This window comes from Squalius cephalus, assembly GCF_949319135.1.
Source record: "Squalius cephalus genome assembly, chromosome: 2".
Taxonomy (NCBI): Eukaryota; Metazoa; Chordata; class Actinopteri; order Cypriniformes; family Leuciscidae; genus Squalius; species Squalius cephalus.
The window spans coordinates 30,080,808-30,098,781 of record NC_137123.1 but is presented as its reverse complement, the minus strand read 5'-3'; the positions used below and the strand labels follow the sequence as shown (position 1 = coordinate 30,098,781).

The following is a 17,974-nucleotide window of genomic DNA, read 5'->3' as shown; positions in this document are numbered from 1 at the left end:
TTTCGGTAACACTTTAAAGGGGGGGTGAAATGCTCATTTTCACTCAATCTCCTGTTAATCTTGAGTACCTATAGAGTAGTATTGCATCCTTCATATCTCCAAAACGTCTTTAGTTTTATTATATTTATAAGTTAAAGATTGGCTGTACCGAGTCTTTCCGGAAAAAACCGAGCGGCTGGGGGCGGGCCGTGTGGGCGGTGTGCTATAGCTGTGCTAACTGATCTAACAACAACAAAGAGAGACATTTGAAGTAGTTTACTCACCGTGACTGCTCGATCCTTAAGCATTAGACGATCTGCAAATAAGTCGATCTGGGCTTTGTTTATAAAACAATCATTGTCGAAATGCAGGGAACAAAGAGTCGTGCACAACCTCCGTTGATGCTTCGAAAAAACAAACTCCATCCACTATTCCCTTAACGCTGGGTTCTTTGGGAATCTGTGCAGGGTTGTCTTGCCCTGCCAACCAAAAACCCACTTCTTTGGTGACATTGACTTCCCTAAAAGCCGAGCATAGCGCTTTGAGGTAACGTACTGCTTTCGCTCTCTTCTCTCTCTGGTCTGCGAGTGCGCGCGCGGCCGCGGAGAAGTGCCCTTAGGACCCATATAAGGAAATTCCGCTCTATCTTACGTAAGACAGAGCCATACTTGAAAAAAACTTTCCGAAACTTGTGACAAACCGGAAGGAGTATTTTTGGAACAAAAATACTCCTTCAAACGTACAACTTAACTTTTGAAACTTTGTCCATGTTTAGCATGGGAATCCAACTCTTTAACAGTGTAAAAAACTCAGTATGCATGAAACAGCAATTCACCCCCCCTTTAATAATAAGGCCCATTAGTTAACATTGGCTAATGCATTAACCAACATCAACAATGATACATGTTGCAATATTTATTAATCTTTGTAAGTTCATGTCTGCTCAGGTCCATTACATAATATTAACAGATACAACTTTTGATTTTAATAATGTATTAGTAATTTTTCCCTATTTGTTGTATATTTTTCAGTAAAGTGTTACTGTATTTTGATATGTAAGTGATTATTGTCATGTTTATTGAAAATAATTATAATACATTTTTTTTAAAAAAAATCAGAAACTCGATTTGGCATTAGTTGGCTTTTCCAAATTTAAACATGATATTAATTTTGTAAAAAGATGTACTAACTAACTAGATCTCAGTCCTTCCTTTAAGCATGGCAAACTTTATTTTTAACGTCCTTTTGAGTGCCTAAACTTGACAAATGTATATTGGCATTTTGCCAAAACTGAGATGTTTTTGTACAGATGGCTCACACCACTAGATGTCGCTGTTAACTCGGTAATTAGTAATTGCATGCTTTCTTCCACTGAATGTCACTGGGCCTTTCTAAACACTGATTGCTATGCTTCCCACGATTGGATGGCCAAACTTCCTCACTTCCACTTCCATTCGTATCCCGAATCACACACATGCCAGAATAACTCCGAGGCAAGGGATTTACCAACACGAAAGAACGCGGCCATGCTTTGCAAGGTGAGTCGCATATTTTAAACATTGTACTGTATTAAAAATAGATTTATATAGTTTATTAGTTTTAGTTAATACAACTTTTTGCAATCATTTAATTTTCTTTTTAAGTTACAGGAATAATAATCAAAATGTGACTAGCCTACTTGTAGACCCATGCATAAATTCTAGGTTGTTTCAGGTCTACTTGTGCAGTCTGCTCGTTCTTCCTCTAAATTACTCTAGTTAAGGAACTTTTAATGATATTTTCTATTATAGTGAAAGAGCCAGAAAGCATTATAGTCTTGAGTAATATTTTGTATATCACAGACTTTCATTCAAATCATTATGCCTGATATAAACTATAGATCGATCCAACTACAGATCTATTTAATTTATCTATATAATGTTTGTTAAAAGATGGTTAATGGATGGTATTATAAAATGTTATATATAATTTATCAGTTGTAAAACAAACAGTGTCAGTTGTTTACAATTTAAAGCAAAAATAAAATAAAGCTAAGCTAGTTCCTTTTTTTCAAATGGTTTTCTAACAAAAAAAAAAAAGACATCAATATACATATACAGTATATATATATATATAAAAAAAATGGCTCAACCGATCTTTCATTTGAGGTCAGCAGGGGCGTGTGGCTGCCTGGAAGTATTTGCCTGTGGCCCAGAAATCATCTGCCAGCACCACTCTTTATGTCTGTTTACTGGCAGCGTTTAGCCACAAGTGATTTTAATCATATAGTTTGTGTAAAAAGCAAGAGACGCTATTTCCTCAAGTTAATGTTAGTCTAGACAACAAAGTGTGAGTTTGTTACCCAAACTGTTGTTAAAGCGCCAGAAAGGTAATACATCTTGACAGGATGCAGATGGTTAGAGATTTTCCTTTTCATGCCATAAATAAACCTGGCAAACATTAATCAAATTTCAAAATAATCCAAAAATGCTGAATTGCACTGCGGCCCCTGAGAGTGCCATAAATAGTGCACTGAATCCTCAAATTCCAAAACAGACCAGACTTCTAGGACAAATATTTTCCTTAAAGTCCGATTTAAACTTGAGCTATATGCTAGATGACTTCCCTTACCAAATAGAAATATATCTGTTCACCAGAACCAGAACTTCTTATTTGTTTGACATCAGAAGTTATCTTTTTTTGTTTTTCATCTTTAATTTCTCTATAAAGCAGTGGCTGTTGAGGAGCTGAACTGCTGATGTGTGGATTGTCTGCTCTTTACAACCCTGTGGCTGTAAGTATGCCATTTATTTTTTTAGATTTGCTAAGACATTTTTCAGAATGTAGCAATACTCATTAAGGCGGTACTGGCTTGATTATTTGTTGTAATTAACTATGCCGTTGTGAAATTTGTTTATGTAGAGTCTGCTTTAATGCACATGGCTAATACAGACAGTATTCTGGAAATCTATTAAACACTCTTTGTCTTACTTAAATATATTTGTTTGGCCCATTACTTCATTGACCACAGTTAAAATGATCTTCCTGCAGGTCAAGATGAGTGGATCTATGTCTGCAATATCCCTGCAAGTCTGGGTGACACTGATGTTGCTCTCTCGGCTACAAGGTGCCTGTCCAGTCTCCTTTCTGAGCATTTGAATATATGAGCTCTGTCCATGATAAAGAACAGGACAATCTTTTAACATCTACAGCAGGCAACATTTGAAGTGGATCAAAAAAGTTCATCAAAGTTGTCCTAAAACAAGAACGGGTATTGTTCAAAATTCATGTATAACTTTGATGAAAGGTTTTGATCCACTTCAAATGTTGCCTGCTGTAGTGGGTTCTTAGAAATGCTGGTTTTATATGGGTTAGATAAAATTGTATGCCATTTTTAAAGAAAAAAATCAATTTAGTGACTTTATATCATGTTGTGTAAACATTAAATAAAAAGTAATAACATGTTTACCTTACGCCTTCTTTACATGTGAGTGTACACATCCTAAGCATTATTTTTACAATTTTGGAGAGTTTCGCCACTTGACATTTTACAACCTTGACACAAAGTCATGAGGGTCTGCAGGTGTCCTTCATGACATAAATGTACTTTTTAATGTTTTTATTTTATTTTATTTTTTCTGCATGTTTCTGCATGTTGATTGCACCACTTGGCAGACAATTAATATATATATATATATATATATATATATATATATATATATTTTTTTTTTTTTTTTTTTTTTTTCTAATGTAATTCTTTTAATAGGTCTTTTTCTTCATTGTGATATTAGGACAGTTATATCACCCTGACTTTTATACATTACACCCCCTTTAAAATAAGAAAATAAAGTTGAATTCAAAATGTTAAAAATTGCTCATTAAAGAAGAGGTAGATGCATTTATTAGATAGCTTATTATTACTTAATTATTTAAACATCTTAAATGATATCAGTTTTGTCGATATGTCCTAGGTAAGGTGCTTGCACCATCTCATCTGCAGGCGATGACTGGACTTCCCTTCATGCTGACCTGCAATATTACAATGGAGGCAGGGGAGGCTTTAAAACAAGTACTGTGGTTGGATGCGACAAATAAAACTATACTTTACTACGACCCTGATAAGTATGACCACACCACCAAAGATGGAGTCAAGCTTTCACAGCATACAGCAGGTCAACAAGCTCACGCCAGTGCCATCACCATTGGAAGAGCCGAGCCAGCCAGCGAGGGCTGCTACCAGTGTCTTTTTGATGTGTACCCAACTGGGCAGCAGAGAGGAAGGACATGTCTTTCACTTATGGGTGAGGTTTGGTAATCTCTTTCAAACTTTTTTTTAAAAAATATCAACAACATATATTATATACAGTATACAACTTAAAAATATGAATTTAAAAGGAAATATCACTCATCAAAGTGTCATCAAAGAGAGGAAATGCTATTTTCTAGACCTGCACTAAGATGGTTTCATAATGAATAACTGTTATTGGTTTTTATCACATTGCGCTCGCCAGACATTGAAGAATTGTTATATATAATGCCCAAGCAGGAAGTGGTTAGAACCACTTTTCTGCCTGGCCTTCTTTACTGACAAAAAACTATCATGAAAACCACAAGAGTCTTGATCAGATAAAAGCTGCCATAGGGTTAGAAATTTGTTACATTTTATCAGCCTGAGTGTGGTTTAAAATGAAAGCAATGAGTGTATGCTAACTGTCACACATGGCTGTAGTAAAATAGCACATTAAGACGAGTAGCTCAAAAGGAAACAGTCTTTTAATATAATCCACAGATGAACACAGGAGAAGCTGAGGGGAAAACACAACCACATTACATAGACACCACGGAACACATCACTGAGAAAACTGAGGGGTTACATACTCACAGAGATCTTTAACGTAACACGCAAGACCTGAGAAACTCAGTTAATGACTATAGAAACATACAAGGCAAGGAGAAACAGAAAACAATGAGGACTGAACCAAAACTCATAAGTTAACTAGACAGGTGCATAATCCTGACACTAATGTCATGCATAGTACAATACAGTATTCACTGCAACATGGTCTTATAGAAATAGTTAACCCAAAAATGAAACTTTTTTTTTATTCCTTCCAGCAACGGTGGAACTGATGGACAATAAAACAGTTGTGAGTGGAAAGCCGGTTTCCCTTTTGTGCAAGTACATTCTCAGTAAGCGAGTCCAGCAGGTTTTATGGAAAAAAACAGCTGAGCAAGGGGACACCGCCACTGTTGCTTCTTACGTCAAGAATGACAGACCCATCGTTGAGACCCCTTTCAAGGGTCGGGTAACTCTAAATCCCTCACTTGGGCAATCTAAGCTCTCCATACACCAGGCTCAGACAGAGGATGAGGGCTGTTACACCTGCGAGTTCCACACGTATCCAGATGGCATCAAGAGTGCAACAGCTTGCTTGTCTGTTTATGGTAAGTGCAAATGGCAGTAATAACATAGCTTATAGACACATTTATTTGGGCACCACATTATGCTAAGTGTCTTTAACTACTGTGTACCAACATTTAAATTAATAATTTCATAAAATGCACTCATTGTGTACATACATGTTTTTACATTGTACTTATATTTAACAAATATCTTCATATAATTACATCTGTAATTATTTTCTGAAATTGCATCTATAATTAGACTGTTGACCCTTCCCTTACACCTTAACTCACCCATACCACAAAACCTGTCCCACCTCAATATCAGCAAAAGTGTTTTGCAAAACAACATGGACACAATCAAATAAATAAATACAAAACTTCTTTTTTTTTTATGTAAACACATACTAGTTAAAGACACCCAATATAATGTGTGACCTTTATTTGCTTTAAAATAAAGGAAATGTATTTGGGTATTCTCTAAAATGTTTGGAATAAATCAGGAATGCTCAAACACACCTGTCCGGAATTTCTAATTAATCCAAATCCTTGATTATAAGGTTCAGGTGTGATTTATTAGGGCTGAATGCAGTTAGATGTCCAGGAACCGGATTGAGCACCCCTGAAACAAATTCATGTATTTCTGTGTAAGGGTCAATGCCATTTTTTGTCATAATCTATTAATTAGTTAAAATAAAAAGCACACTAAAAATGCAATTCATAAAATAGATTGAATATACCTCTTGTATGATAAATGTTTTAAAATTCTGAATCAGTATAAATTGATATGTTATCCACAAGGATGTTTCTAAATAACAGTGCCACAGAATTAAGCCGTTACAGCTATTAAAGGCACATACATTTCACATTTGTGACCCTGGACCACAAAAAAAATGATATTTATACATCATCTGAAAGCTGAATACATAATCTTTCCATTTATGTATGGTTTGTTAGGATAGGACAATATTTGGCCGAGATACGACTATTTGAAAATCTAGAATCTGTGGGTACAGAAAAATCAAAATATTGAGAAAATCACCTTTAAAGTTGTCCATTTCTATTGGCGATAGTGCTGCATCCATTCACAAAAATAAATGTTTTATATATTTAAGGTGGGAAATTTACAAAATATCTTCATGAAACATGATCTTTACTTAATATCTTCATGATTTTTGCCATAAAAGAAAAATCTATAATTTTGACTCATACAATGTTTTGTTGGCTATTGCCTCAAATATACCCGTGCAACATAAGACTGGTTTTGTGATCCAGGGTCACATTTCACTAAATCACACGTGTGGGTTTGGAACATTTTCACACGTATGCACAATATGTGAACACGTGTGCAAATGGAAAATCAATGTGCTTTTTCCGTAAGGGTTGTTTGGGTATTTCACAGCCCCTTTTGTCTGTCTTCCGGGTCATACAAAGGTTTTTAAGTGTATGTCTGAGTGGGTGTATGTGTAAGAAGTGGAGAGACAAAGTGCAAGTGAGGAAGGAAGATAATGTGTTTGTGTGCGTGTCGTTCACATTTTGCCTAAATTGTTGTGACCAAATGCTCCAACAAAGGCAAAACCTGAAATCAACTAATAAAGAAACAAACTAAATATAAAAGACAAATTAAAAACGAACAATAGAAGTCAGTGACAAGCCTAGAAAACAGTTATTAAGTAAGAAGTGTTAATACCACATTCCAACCTGAGAAATTTTGAAGACTGTCTTGGTCGCTCTTTTCCATGCCATCACAATGTATAAAGACTGAAGACTTCAAGCTTCAAAAAGGATGCAAAAGAGCCATAAAAGTATTATAAATGTAGTTCATGCTCTCAAGGTCTATATTGCAAAGTCTGAAGCCATGGGATAGCTTTGTGTGTCAAACATACCAAAATGTTTTTTTTTTTAACCACTGTGACTGAATCGAGAGGAGGTACCGGTAGTTCAGGAAACCATGGAGGCGCTGGCAGTTCAGTGAGCCAGGGAGGTGCCGGCAGTTCAGGGAGCCTCCATGGCCTTGACCCGGGAGCTTGGCTTGGCCACTATGGCTGGGGACTCTCTGGAGCGGGCCAATGGGCTGGAGTGTACTCCGGGGCAGGCCAATGGGCTGGAGTGTACTCCGGGGCAGGCCAATGGGCTGGAGCAGACGTATGGGCTGAAGCAGACTCTTGAGCTGGCTTATGGGCTGGATTGTACTCTTGAGCCAGCTCATGGGCTGGAGCGGACTCTGGTGTGGGCTCAGGGACCAGAGTTGACACTGGAGCAGACTCGGGGGCTGGAGCCGACACTGGAGCGGACTCAGTGGCTGGAGCCGACACTGGAGCGGACTCAGTGACTGGAGCCGACACTGGAGTGGACTCAGGGGCTGTAGCTGGCACTGGACTGCTTAGGGGCAGGAGCCATTATGGACAGTACAATGCTCTCTTGGCGGTGCGCTGGAATTTCCCTCTCAAGAGCAGGCTCGTTAACTTTACTCACTGTAACAAACTCGGAATTTTCTCTCGCCTGAATGGACTCTGAAATTTCTCTCACTGGAACAGACTCGGGAACTTCTCTCACTGTAACGGACTCGGAAACTTCAGTTGTAAAAAATCCCTTGTGTGGTCCTCGAGGGTTCTGCCTTGCTGTTTAAAGCAGAGCAATTGAACTGCTGGCAAATCCATATTTGAGTCCTTGTCTTTGGTCCTGTAATGTAAGCGCATGACGATGAAGATACTCAAATAGAATTTTAATCTACGAATCAAAACAATAAACAGGAGAATTACTCGGTTGAAACACAACCGCGTACACATTGAAGTTAAACAATACAGGACAAAGAACTAACTGAAACTGAGGGTTTAAATACACAGGGCAAACAACAGGGCTGACTAGTTAATTAACGAGGGACAGGTGAATAGGATTAATCAATGAAACACATGGGAAAACTGGGTCAAAGGAATACAGGCAAACATAAACTGAACACAATGAAAACAAAGACAAAACAGAACATAACCCAGACAAGTTGCATATAGCATGCATATTACTAGGATATTGGCTGTTTATTAGTACAAATAAAGCACATATTAATACCTTATTCTGCATGACCATATTATACATCCCTTAATCCTACCCAATTCCTACTCAATATCTAAACTTAACAACTACCTTAACTCGCTGTCAGGAGTCTACTGATGCAAAAGTAATATTTAAAGGCCCACGTCACTCCTCTGTTCATCTCTCTGCACTGGCTACCTCTCGCTGCTCGCATTAAGTTCAAGTCATTGACGCTTGCTTACAGATCTACCACAGGCTCAGCTCCCTCCTACTTTCACTCACTTCTACGAGTCTACATCCCTACCAGAAGCCTACGATCGTTCAATGAGCGACGTCTCGTGGTTCCATCACAGAAAGCCACAAAATCACTTTCCAGAACATTCTCATTCACAGTTTCATGCTGGTGGAATGATCTCCCCACCCTCATCCGGAATGCAGAATCCCTGGCAACATTTAAAAGACAGCTGAAAACTCATCTTTTCCGTGAGCACTTAACCTAAAAAAACAAAGAAACAAAAAAAAAAATTCCTTTTTCCTTTAAACCCTCGCTTATCGGGCTTATGCTACTCTGAACAATGCCTGAACTTCGTATTTTGAGCACTTCTTGCGTTGTTTCTTGCCTCTTCGCAATGACTCGCTTAATTTAGTCCTAATTTGTAAGTCGCTTTGAACAAAAGCGTCTGCTAAATAACTAAATGTAAATGTAATGTAAAGGTGGGGTAAGCGATATTTGAAAAACGCTGTTTGAAAGTTGGTCGGCCCGACACAACCAGACACAACAACAAACGTGTAGCCAATCAGCATTAGGGGGCGTATGACGGTGGAGGAGAGAGAACGAGCAAGAGGGAGATTTGAAGAAAGACTGTAGAAAGAGTGATGGCTGAGAGACATTACAAAAGAGAAAAGCTCATAAAAATATCACTGGAATATGAAGGGTTATGATCAGGAAAGAGCTTAAGGACCCGCGTTATTAGAGAAGCTTTCCAGCACTGGAGAGTGCTAAGCGGAAAGGCCTGAAAACTCTTAGGTTGCTTTGATTCTGCTTCATACGTGAATAATGCATTTTTGAGTGTCATTGTTTGTCTGGAGCTGCTGTGCTGTTGGCAACTAACAACAAACTCTTGTTTGTATTTACTCTTGTGTATTTATGTAAATTTTTTGTGCTTCCTTGTCGTTTGTTCATCATCTTCACTTTAATTTTTGTGAAGCATTATTTTGTTGTGCTTTTGCTACGATAAATAGACATCCCCTCTTGCATTGCGTGTCTAATGGAGGCCAGCTAGTGAGATTTGTGCAGGCTGTTGACTGCTAGAGAATGATTTGTTTAGCGTCCTCGTTAGTGCACACACCTTGCATGCCAGCAGTCGTGGTTCAAGACTGACTCGGAGCAGGGCAGTTAGGATTGGAGCTTGAGCTTTGGAGGCGGAGCAATGAGGTGAGGGACGTGTTTGTTTGGATTGATTTCATATATTAACAAATTAACAATGTTCAGCAACGACTTTAAGAAATAACATACTGCACTTTAAATAGTTAGAAAATAGTGAGAACTGGACCCTAAAAGTGTGACCAACCTCTTTTATGAACATAATGAACTGATAAATCAAAAAGTTACAATTTGGACAGTACTGGTGCATCCCAATTTGCATATTATAGACAATATAATACTACTAAATAAATAGTATTCGACAAAATAATTAGTACGTTCCAAATCGTAGTATGTTGAAATGAGTATTCCAAAGATACCCGGATAGTCTACTATTTCCGGTCAGAATCCGAATTGCAGATCGATGCACACTCTAACGGCTAATATTGCCCACAACCTATTGCGCGTTGGACGAGGATTCGATTAGAAATACAAACACGAGTAAAAAGTGTTAAAAAACGACAGACATGGAGGATGTGCGAGTCCGGCGGCTATGTAGAGAGGTTTAAATAAAAGGGTTTGAGTGATTAATTATCTAACCTGACGAAAATGTATTTATTCAATGTTGCATTATATTTCATCTGCAGCAGCATTGTGAACTTTTGTGAACATTTCTCTCCGAAACGGTAGGAAATTAAGTTATTTTGAATGGAAGATTTTAACTGTGACAAGATGATTGACAGGGCAGTTTACGGTCACAGGATGCACATAACTAAGCGAAAGAGCGGTCCGTTAAAGATGACGGAGTAGTATGTGCCAAAGCTTGTCTACTCTTTTGCTACACGAAAGTATGTACTTTTTTCTTCACAAAAAGAGTAACTTACATACTTTTAGGGCATAGTATAAGTTGGCCTACCTCTCTCTTGGTGAGCACGCCAAAGAGAGTCAGGGCAGAGGTTGTGAGAATTCATGTGGACCACATTTGTGATGCTTTTTATGACACTTTGGGTAAATGACAGAATTAAAATTTTTGGGTCAACTGTTACTTTAATTTGATGGATTAGTTCCTTGTTCACTCCAAAAATACTAGATTTCTACAGAGATAACTTTTGCTCAGTAGCGTTTCCTGTTTCAATGCAGTATCACAATAAATAACAGATTAAACATTCTTTATCTCATGCAACTGTTTTACAATGGCGATGTTTGCGGAAAGGGATGTTGCTCTGTTGAAAACATTCTTTTCATTGCAAAGTAAATTCTACTTTGGAAGAAAGCTCACAATCAAGAGCTGACACTAGTTTAATGCTGGCCTGTGACTGTAGTTTAGGGAATAGTTTGGGATGAGGGCCAGTGCGATTACTGTGTCTCTGTTCCTCTAGAACAGAGCTCCACTGTGTTTGCTTTCTCTCTGTTGATATTCCCCAAACAGTCTGGCTGTTGTCACCAAAAAGCTCTCACAGCCACAAAAATAAAATGGACAGAGCCTCACTTTCCCCTCATCTTGTCATGGTTTGTCTCTTTCTCTTTTATCTGACTTATGTCACAGAGTCCCTCTTTGATGGAGTCTGCCGCAGACATGACCAACGTCTGACGGCTTGTAATCTGCATAACAACACAAGTGCTTTCTTTTGTCTTCTGAATGAAGCTACCACTTACAATACAACAACAACAACAACAAAAAGTCAACAAGACCAATACAGTATTTGTACTGGACATATTTGGCACACTTTGGATTGTTGTAAGGATTCCCAGCTAAAAAGGATAGATCCCAACCAAAAGTTCACAATATATCGCTACAGATTTTAAGTCTGAAGATTTAAAAAAAAAAAAAAAAAAAAGATTATAATAATAATTAAATTAGGACTGTAAATTTAACAAGAATTATTGATGCAAGTGGAATCAACAGACAATACCTTTTAAAAAAAATGAAAATGGAGAAAAAACAAGTTTCTTAACACTGTTTAAAAGATTATAATGTTAATGTCTTACTTAAATATGTAATGAACTTCATGTCATTTTCCTAGTCCTACCCAAACCTGAGGCCAGTTACGTCACCGTATCGCAGGGCATTGTTGAGGCGAACTGCTCAGCCGTGTCACGTCCTGCAGCAGAGATCTCTTGGAACGTGGAGGGACATAATCAAACCCTGGGCCCTGCCGTGACATCATTTTACCAGCTAGGGGACGGAACCACAATGGTGGTCAGTTCCATTCAACTGCAGTCTGAACTACTGGACGATGAACCTGTGAAGTGTGAAGTTCATCATCTGGGCCTTGGGTCTGCCATCTATGTGTCTCTGAATAAACGTGAGTGAAACTTGCTCGACTGTTTAGGGCTATACTATATTACATTCTTCTTATTTTTGTCTGTTTTTTTTCTAGACCAGGAGTCATCAAACTCAGTCCTGGAGGGCCGCTGTCCTGCAGAGCTTAGCTTCAACCCCAGTTAAACACAATGAACCAGCTAATCAAAATCTCACTAGGCATACTAGAAACTTTCAAGCAGGTGTGTTGGAGTTCTCTGCAGAACAGCAGCCCTCCAGAACGTGTTTGGTGACCCCTGTTCTAGACGGTTGGGAATATTAGATTTATTTAATGTGTTTTTGTTTTGTTTTTTGTTTTTTTACAGCTAGGAACACCCATGTCATTCTCATTTCAGCCAGCTGTGTGGCCCTTGTGCTGCTCATATGTCTGTGCATCTGCCTGAAGAGGTGCTAACTTCACCTGCTGATATGGTCAGTACAGCAACAAAAATGTCTGTCCACTTTAGTATCGTGTTTCACATCAATTTAAAGTCACTATGAAATCAAAATTGACAATTCTGTTTTTTTTTTGTTTTGTTTTTTATGGAATAATGCAGTTTTTATTATAAATGATCTATCCGTGCACATCATTATTTTTTAAAAACATTTATGTTCCATAAAATAACTTCTCCTCCATCTTCTCTTCTCTGATGAATTGTTTACTGACATGAGGGCAGGACAACCTGTCACTCACATGACATCACAGCATATAGCAAACCACAACAATCCAATCAATTCAAGGGACAAGATCAAGTACCATCTTACTATCTGACACGGATATATCTCACAATATAAGGAAAGACATGACTTTCAAAACATGTGTTTCATGCCAACTTTAATGTTTTTAATCCCAGAAAATATAATGTGCTTAGAATGTAAAGGTGAACACATAAGATAATATAAGATCACATGCAAGAATAAGCACAGGAAGAAGATATCCTGTGGCTATAACTCGTTTTTTGACATGGGGTTAAGCAACAACTTCAGAATAAATGTAGCTTATTATGTATTATGAAATATTATGATCACAGGAACATTACCAAAAGCTGGTGACTGGTAGAAGTAAAATCACGATTTACTGTATATTTATTGTTGAGGGCCACTTTGAAGGACTGAAGTATTTTGGGGCGACCATTTAATGCATGTTCAAAATAGTAAAATGTGTATACAAATATATTCATAATATAATATGTAAATACTTTTTAGCTTTTTATATATATATTGTCAGTCCATCCTATTAAAGTTAAAGGCTGACTATTGTAAACAAAATCCCCCAGAAACCTTTTACAAAAGAGATAATGAAAACAGAAGCTAATGGAGAAATGTATTGCCGGAAATAGAGAGAGAGAGACACCAGAGTGACTCACTAACCTCTCACACCACACAATCTGTCCCAAGTTTTCCTTCCTGCTTCATTCTCTTCCACTTTCCTCTCTTAGAATCTGCAGGTGACCCGAGAGGGTAGAAAGGAAAAAATAACATATATATTTGAACCAATACAGCTACATTCACACTGGCTCTAGGGATAACAGAAACTCAAGACCAGACATACGTAAAGTCTACAATCATTCTGTTCAGATTTTGTTCAGTGAGCTGTCCTTTTATTACTAATTTCTGCCCATATTGACTTATAACCAGTTAAGTGGCCCTAAATCTATTTTGCTCTGACTGGTTTATAGTTTGAATCTTATTGCATCAGAAAGTTGCACAAAAATATGTTTTGTTTTCAGATAACATGTATGAGTAAAGTAACAAAGATTACTAGTGAAATGTTATACAGAGCCACGTTTATCTACAGAACCACAGGAAGTCTTAGGAGTTACCACTTCCTGTCTTTTGCAAGAAGCCCTCTCAGCCTCATCTCAATCTATGGTTGATGTCTTTTGAGTTGCCATCAGAAACAGGAAATAATTGTTTAAAAGCATCATATCACCTCCCTCTTTAGTTACTTAAAGTGCTTCTACAGAGTCAAAGAAATTGAAAATGATTTGTGACAAACAAGAGAGGGGAAGAGAGTGACTGGGGATCATTTTATCCAATGGGATTTGATTGAATCATGAAAAGTTGGTGTTAAAGGTGGGTGAGAGTGGATGTCTGAGTAGCTATTTTGCTATTATATTTTGATTTAAGATCATGAATAAAACTTTCCCCCCCTTTGGAACAACATGCTCTGATGAATCATTCACAATAAGACTTGTAATGTGATTTCATTTAGATTTAATGTTGACTTTTAAAGCATTTGAATCTCATTTAAAGCACTCCGATCTAAAAGCTACAATCCATATGGCCCAAAACTATGTGTTGCTGCTCCTGAAACATTAGTGTCATATAACTTGGCTGAAGTTTCCGGAGGAGAATGGGCTCCCCCAGTTGAGCCTGCGGTTCCTCCCAAAAGTTTCCTCTCTCATCATGTAAACATCTTTGAGTTTTTTCCTTGCCACCTTCGACTTGTTCAGTGGGGGGCATTAGGCAATAAATGTTTCTTTGAAACTAAATTTTGTTTAATTTTTTAAGTATTGTAAATGTATTGTGTGTAAAACCTCCTATAGCAGTGTATTTTGCAGAGCTGTTCATCCATTGACTTCTCTGAACAGTGGAAACATTGTGGCTCTGTGGTGTGTTCAAAACGCTGCTCTTCTTGTTTGAGCGGTAAACCTCTGGCTCAATCAGTAGCATCAGTTTGAGCTGGACTATTTATAATAGTAGAGATTTGACTAGTTTGTACAAAGAGAGGTAGACAGGGAAAGGAAAAGTTAATCAGCACATTTTATAACATCTTTATAACATAAAAACCTAATATACTAGTATAAGTAGGTGTATAAGACCAGAAATGTGTTTGTGTGGTGTAGTGTTATCAGTTAAAGGAACTTATTACAAAAGACTAAGCAGATGGAAAGTGAAATTCAACACAATGGCTGTTTTTTTTGTTTTTGTTTTTTCTCGTTTTGGATATTTTGATTAGATAAGAAAATATTTTACTCCAGTAATATTAAAAAAATAAGCTAATTTTCATTTTAGAAGTAACACCTGGGGAAACACATTTGCTTAAACCAAATGAGTGAATTTTTTTTAAATGATTCTTCATGCTCATAAAATCATTATGACAAACTTCCATGTTATCCACCTCAAAAATAGTTTATTTTTCATTCTTTTTCAGTATTGATGTAATCTCATGGAAGACAGGAAAAAGGCTCAACTGGAACAATAAAATAATTTTGTGATTAGATCATTCAACCCAACCCTGTATCAACTTGTGATGGAGAGCAGTGAGTAAAACATTAGCTGTTGGAGTTTAGCTATAGCTTTATTTGTGGAGGTTAGGTTGAACACAGCGAGGGCTTTTGGCTGTGTAATTCTAGGACATTAACACTTGTCAAATTGTTTCTTTTTTTTCTTTAGCCTGACTGAAATGAAAAGAAATGCTGCTATGTTCAGATGTTCGTCCTGACCAAACAACTGTGTGGCCTCTTTCTGAATCACAGACGATTCTAAGTCAACGTCTTCTGATATAACTGATATTCAGTCTAACAGTATAAAAACAAACATTTATTCTCAACACCTTCAACACTAAATGCCTTATTTATTATAGACTGTATATTTTAGTAAAGCATTTTTTTTCTTAGCCAAGCTGTACTAAATCATACTCTTACAAGTTAACTAAATCTAAGCTGACTTTCTGAAAGGTGATATTCTGTAACCATAGAAAAGTCAATAAACAGACAAAATGTTATTGTTAGATTTACAGATGTTTTGATGTGTGTAATAAAAATAACATATTTTCATCAGGGGAAACACTCTTTTAGACATGAGCACCCTTTTGGCTTTAGGTGCGAAGTTATTGTCTTGATGTTTGGATTATAGAGATTAATAGTATTACAAATATTTTCCCACTAGGGAAGTACTCTCATAATTTACAACCCGTGTCATTCTGAAATGATTCTGAATATTTCCATTCCCTTTCCCATTTCTATTTAGACCTCCATGTGTTTTGTATAAAGTTCTCTGAAATCTTTGAAATAATAAAGTAAACATGCACTTTGTTAATCAAACTGTGTGTCACTGTCGGTCAGAATATACTGTATTTAAGTTTGCATTGTTAAAAGACAAAAAATAGGTGATTCAGAGGTAGAGTTTTCATTCACCCTCTTAACATAAAGGAAATAATAATAAATAAAACCTTACCTGGTCTACAGCAAAGTTCATAATGTTAATAAGTTTTGCAAAATGTAGTGTATTTGCACAAGTTATATTTTTCTTAAAAATTATATTATGTATCTTAACTCTTATCTCTTTCTGAACACACTGGTCTTGATATACCCATGATATACGTTTTATCTTTTTGTGGATGGTAGATTTATATCTTAATCATCTAAAAGCAAACATTGTACTGTAGCATCAGAGCCAAGGCGTAGCTGTAGTCCACATGCTCTTAGTAAATAATGGTCATAGTGCTCCCAGGGATGCATGTTTGTGTTTGTGTATAGGTTAAACATCTTTTCTTCATGGTTTTATATGGAATTTATTAGAGAAAAAGTTTATAACAATCAGTGATTCGCAAATAACAACAATACAACATATCTGAAGCAATTGTGAAGTAATATCTTCCACGGTATGTCATATTACTATTACAAGCAATCAGACCTGCGATATATGAACTGAATTTCTGAAGTATTTATGGTCAGATCACAAAAAAATGTTTCAAAGGCCATATTACATTGCTTGAAGATTCAGAAGCATACAAAAGAGCATTCTCTTCTTCTGATGCTGCAGGTATGATTTCTTAGACACGATATATGACAGAGGTCAGCAGGTCTGAGTTCAGACAGAGATGAGGAGGAAGAAGCAGGTCACTTTTTTGTGTTTTTATCCACTGTGGAATTGGAAACGGCATTTATTAATGTATTATTCAACAGATATGAAGAGTTCCACCAAATAAAATTAAAACATTTGATACCTGATTTTTACTTGCAATGTCTTTTCCTGTCGATTTTCTCCCTAAAAAAATTTGTTTTTTTTAAATCATATGATCAAAAGAAAATGTATGCAACTGTAAATATTAGTTATAACACTCAAACCACTCACCTTGGCATCTAACAACATAAAGTAATGTTATAGCCATAACTAACACCAGCCCTGATATTCCAGTGCAGATGTACACATACATACTGTATGGCCAGAGCCACTGCAGATCATTCTTTGGAGTTGTATTCATATCACCTATTATTGTATGCATTGAAGTTAATATCATGATAATATTATGATATTAATATTAAGATAATATCATGTGTTGTAATGGCCATACTTATGTTGCTTGGAGTGGTTGAAAACTCATCATTTGTATCTGCTAAAAATATTAGTAGATTATTATCTGCTAAAAAAATTATAAAAATGTAAAGACACTAAATAATACTTTAAAATTTACAAACAACAAAATGTCTGTATGTTTACATTCTGTATGTTTTCTGTTTTACCCAATAAAAGATAACATCGCTTACCTGTTACAGTGACTTTAATAGCATGGCTAATATAGTTGTCACCTTCTTTACATCTGTATAAACCTGCATCCTCCATTGAGATGTTCAGGAAAATCAGGAAAGCCATCCCTTCATGCTCTGTCATATTCTTCCACTCCGTTTTTATGTAAACTGAGTGATTAAAAGTGTTACAGTGATATTCAGTGATTTTGCACCATGAGACTCGTGGGCTCCTATAACATCCATGTTGAGTAAAAGTACAGTTTATCTTCAACTCTGTCATAACACGAGCTCTAAACACTGTGTTTCGTGGCACTCTGATCATTCGGACACATTGCAGCTCCTCAGACCCTACAAGAGTAAAGGGGAAAACAGGAAATCAATGCATAGATCAAACAGAGGAAGAACTTTCGGTAACACTTTATAATAACGTTCATTAATAAA

The 17,974-nt window shown here is 36.7% G+C and overlaps 1 protein-coding gene across 2 annotated transcripts; it reads left to right on the top strand.

The window, feature by feature from the left end:
- Positions 1 to 1,416: 1,416 nt before the first annotated feature.
- On the top strand, positions 1,417 to 17,570 carry LOC307147546 (nectin-3). 2 transcript variants are annotated; one of them, XR_013819322.1, is made up of 9 exons: positions 1,417 to 1,517; positions 2,689 to 2,752; positions 3,010 to 3,085; positions 3,930 to 4,259; positions 5,074 to 5,403; positions 11,779 to 12,060; positions 12,383 to 12,488; positions 15,214 to 15,322; positions 15,456 to 16,102. XR_013819322.1 is itself a non-coding variant. In XM_079852353.1 (8 exons), the coding sequence occupies exons 2-7, from the start codon at positions 2,717 to 2,719 to the stop codon at positions 12,469 to 12,471; spliced, it is 1,143 nt and encodes a 380-aa protein (XP_079708479.1). In that variant the 5' UTR covers positions 1,420 to 1,517; positions 2,689 to 2,716; the 3' UTR covers positions 12,472 to 12,488; positions 15,456 to 17,570. The 2 variants fall into 2 exon arrangements, 1 of the variants encoding a protein (XP_079708479.1); XM_079852353.1 differs by lacking the exon at positions 15,214 to 15,322 and having other exon boundaries at positions 1,420 to 1,517; positions 15,456 to 17,570.
- Positions 17,571 to 17,974: the final 404 nt, after the last annotated feature.

Coding starts and splice junctions, on each gene's coding strand:
- LOC307147546 (XM_079852353.1), top strand. CDS start 2,717: ATGTGTGGATTGTCTGCTCTTTACAACCCTGTGGCT. Junction 3,086..3,929: donor GTTGCTCTCTCGGCTACAAG/GTGCCTGTCCAG, acceptor GATATGTCCTAG/GTAAGGTGCTTGCACCATCT. Junction 4,260..5,073: donor GACATGTCTTTCACTTATGG/GTGAGGTTTGGT, acceptor TATTCCTTCCAG/CAACGGTGGAACTGATGGAC.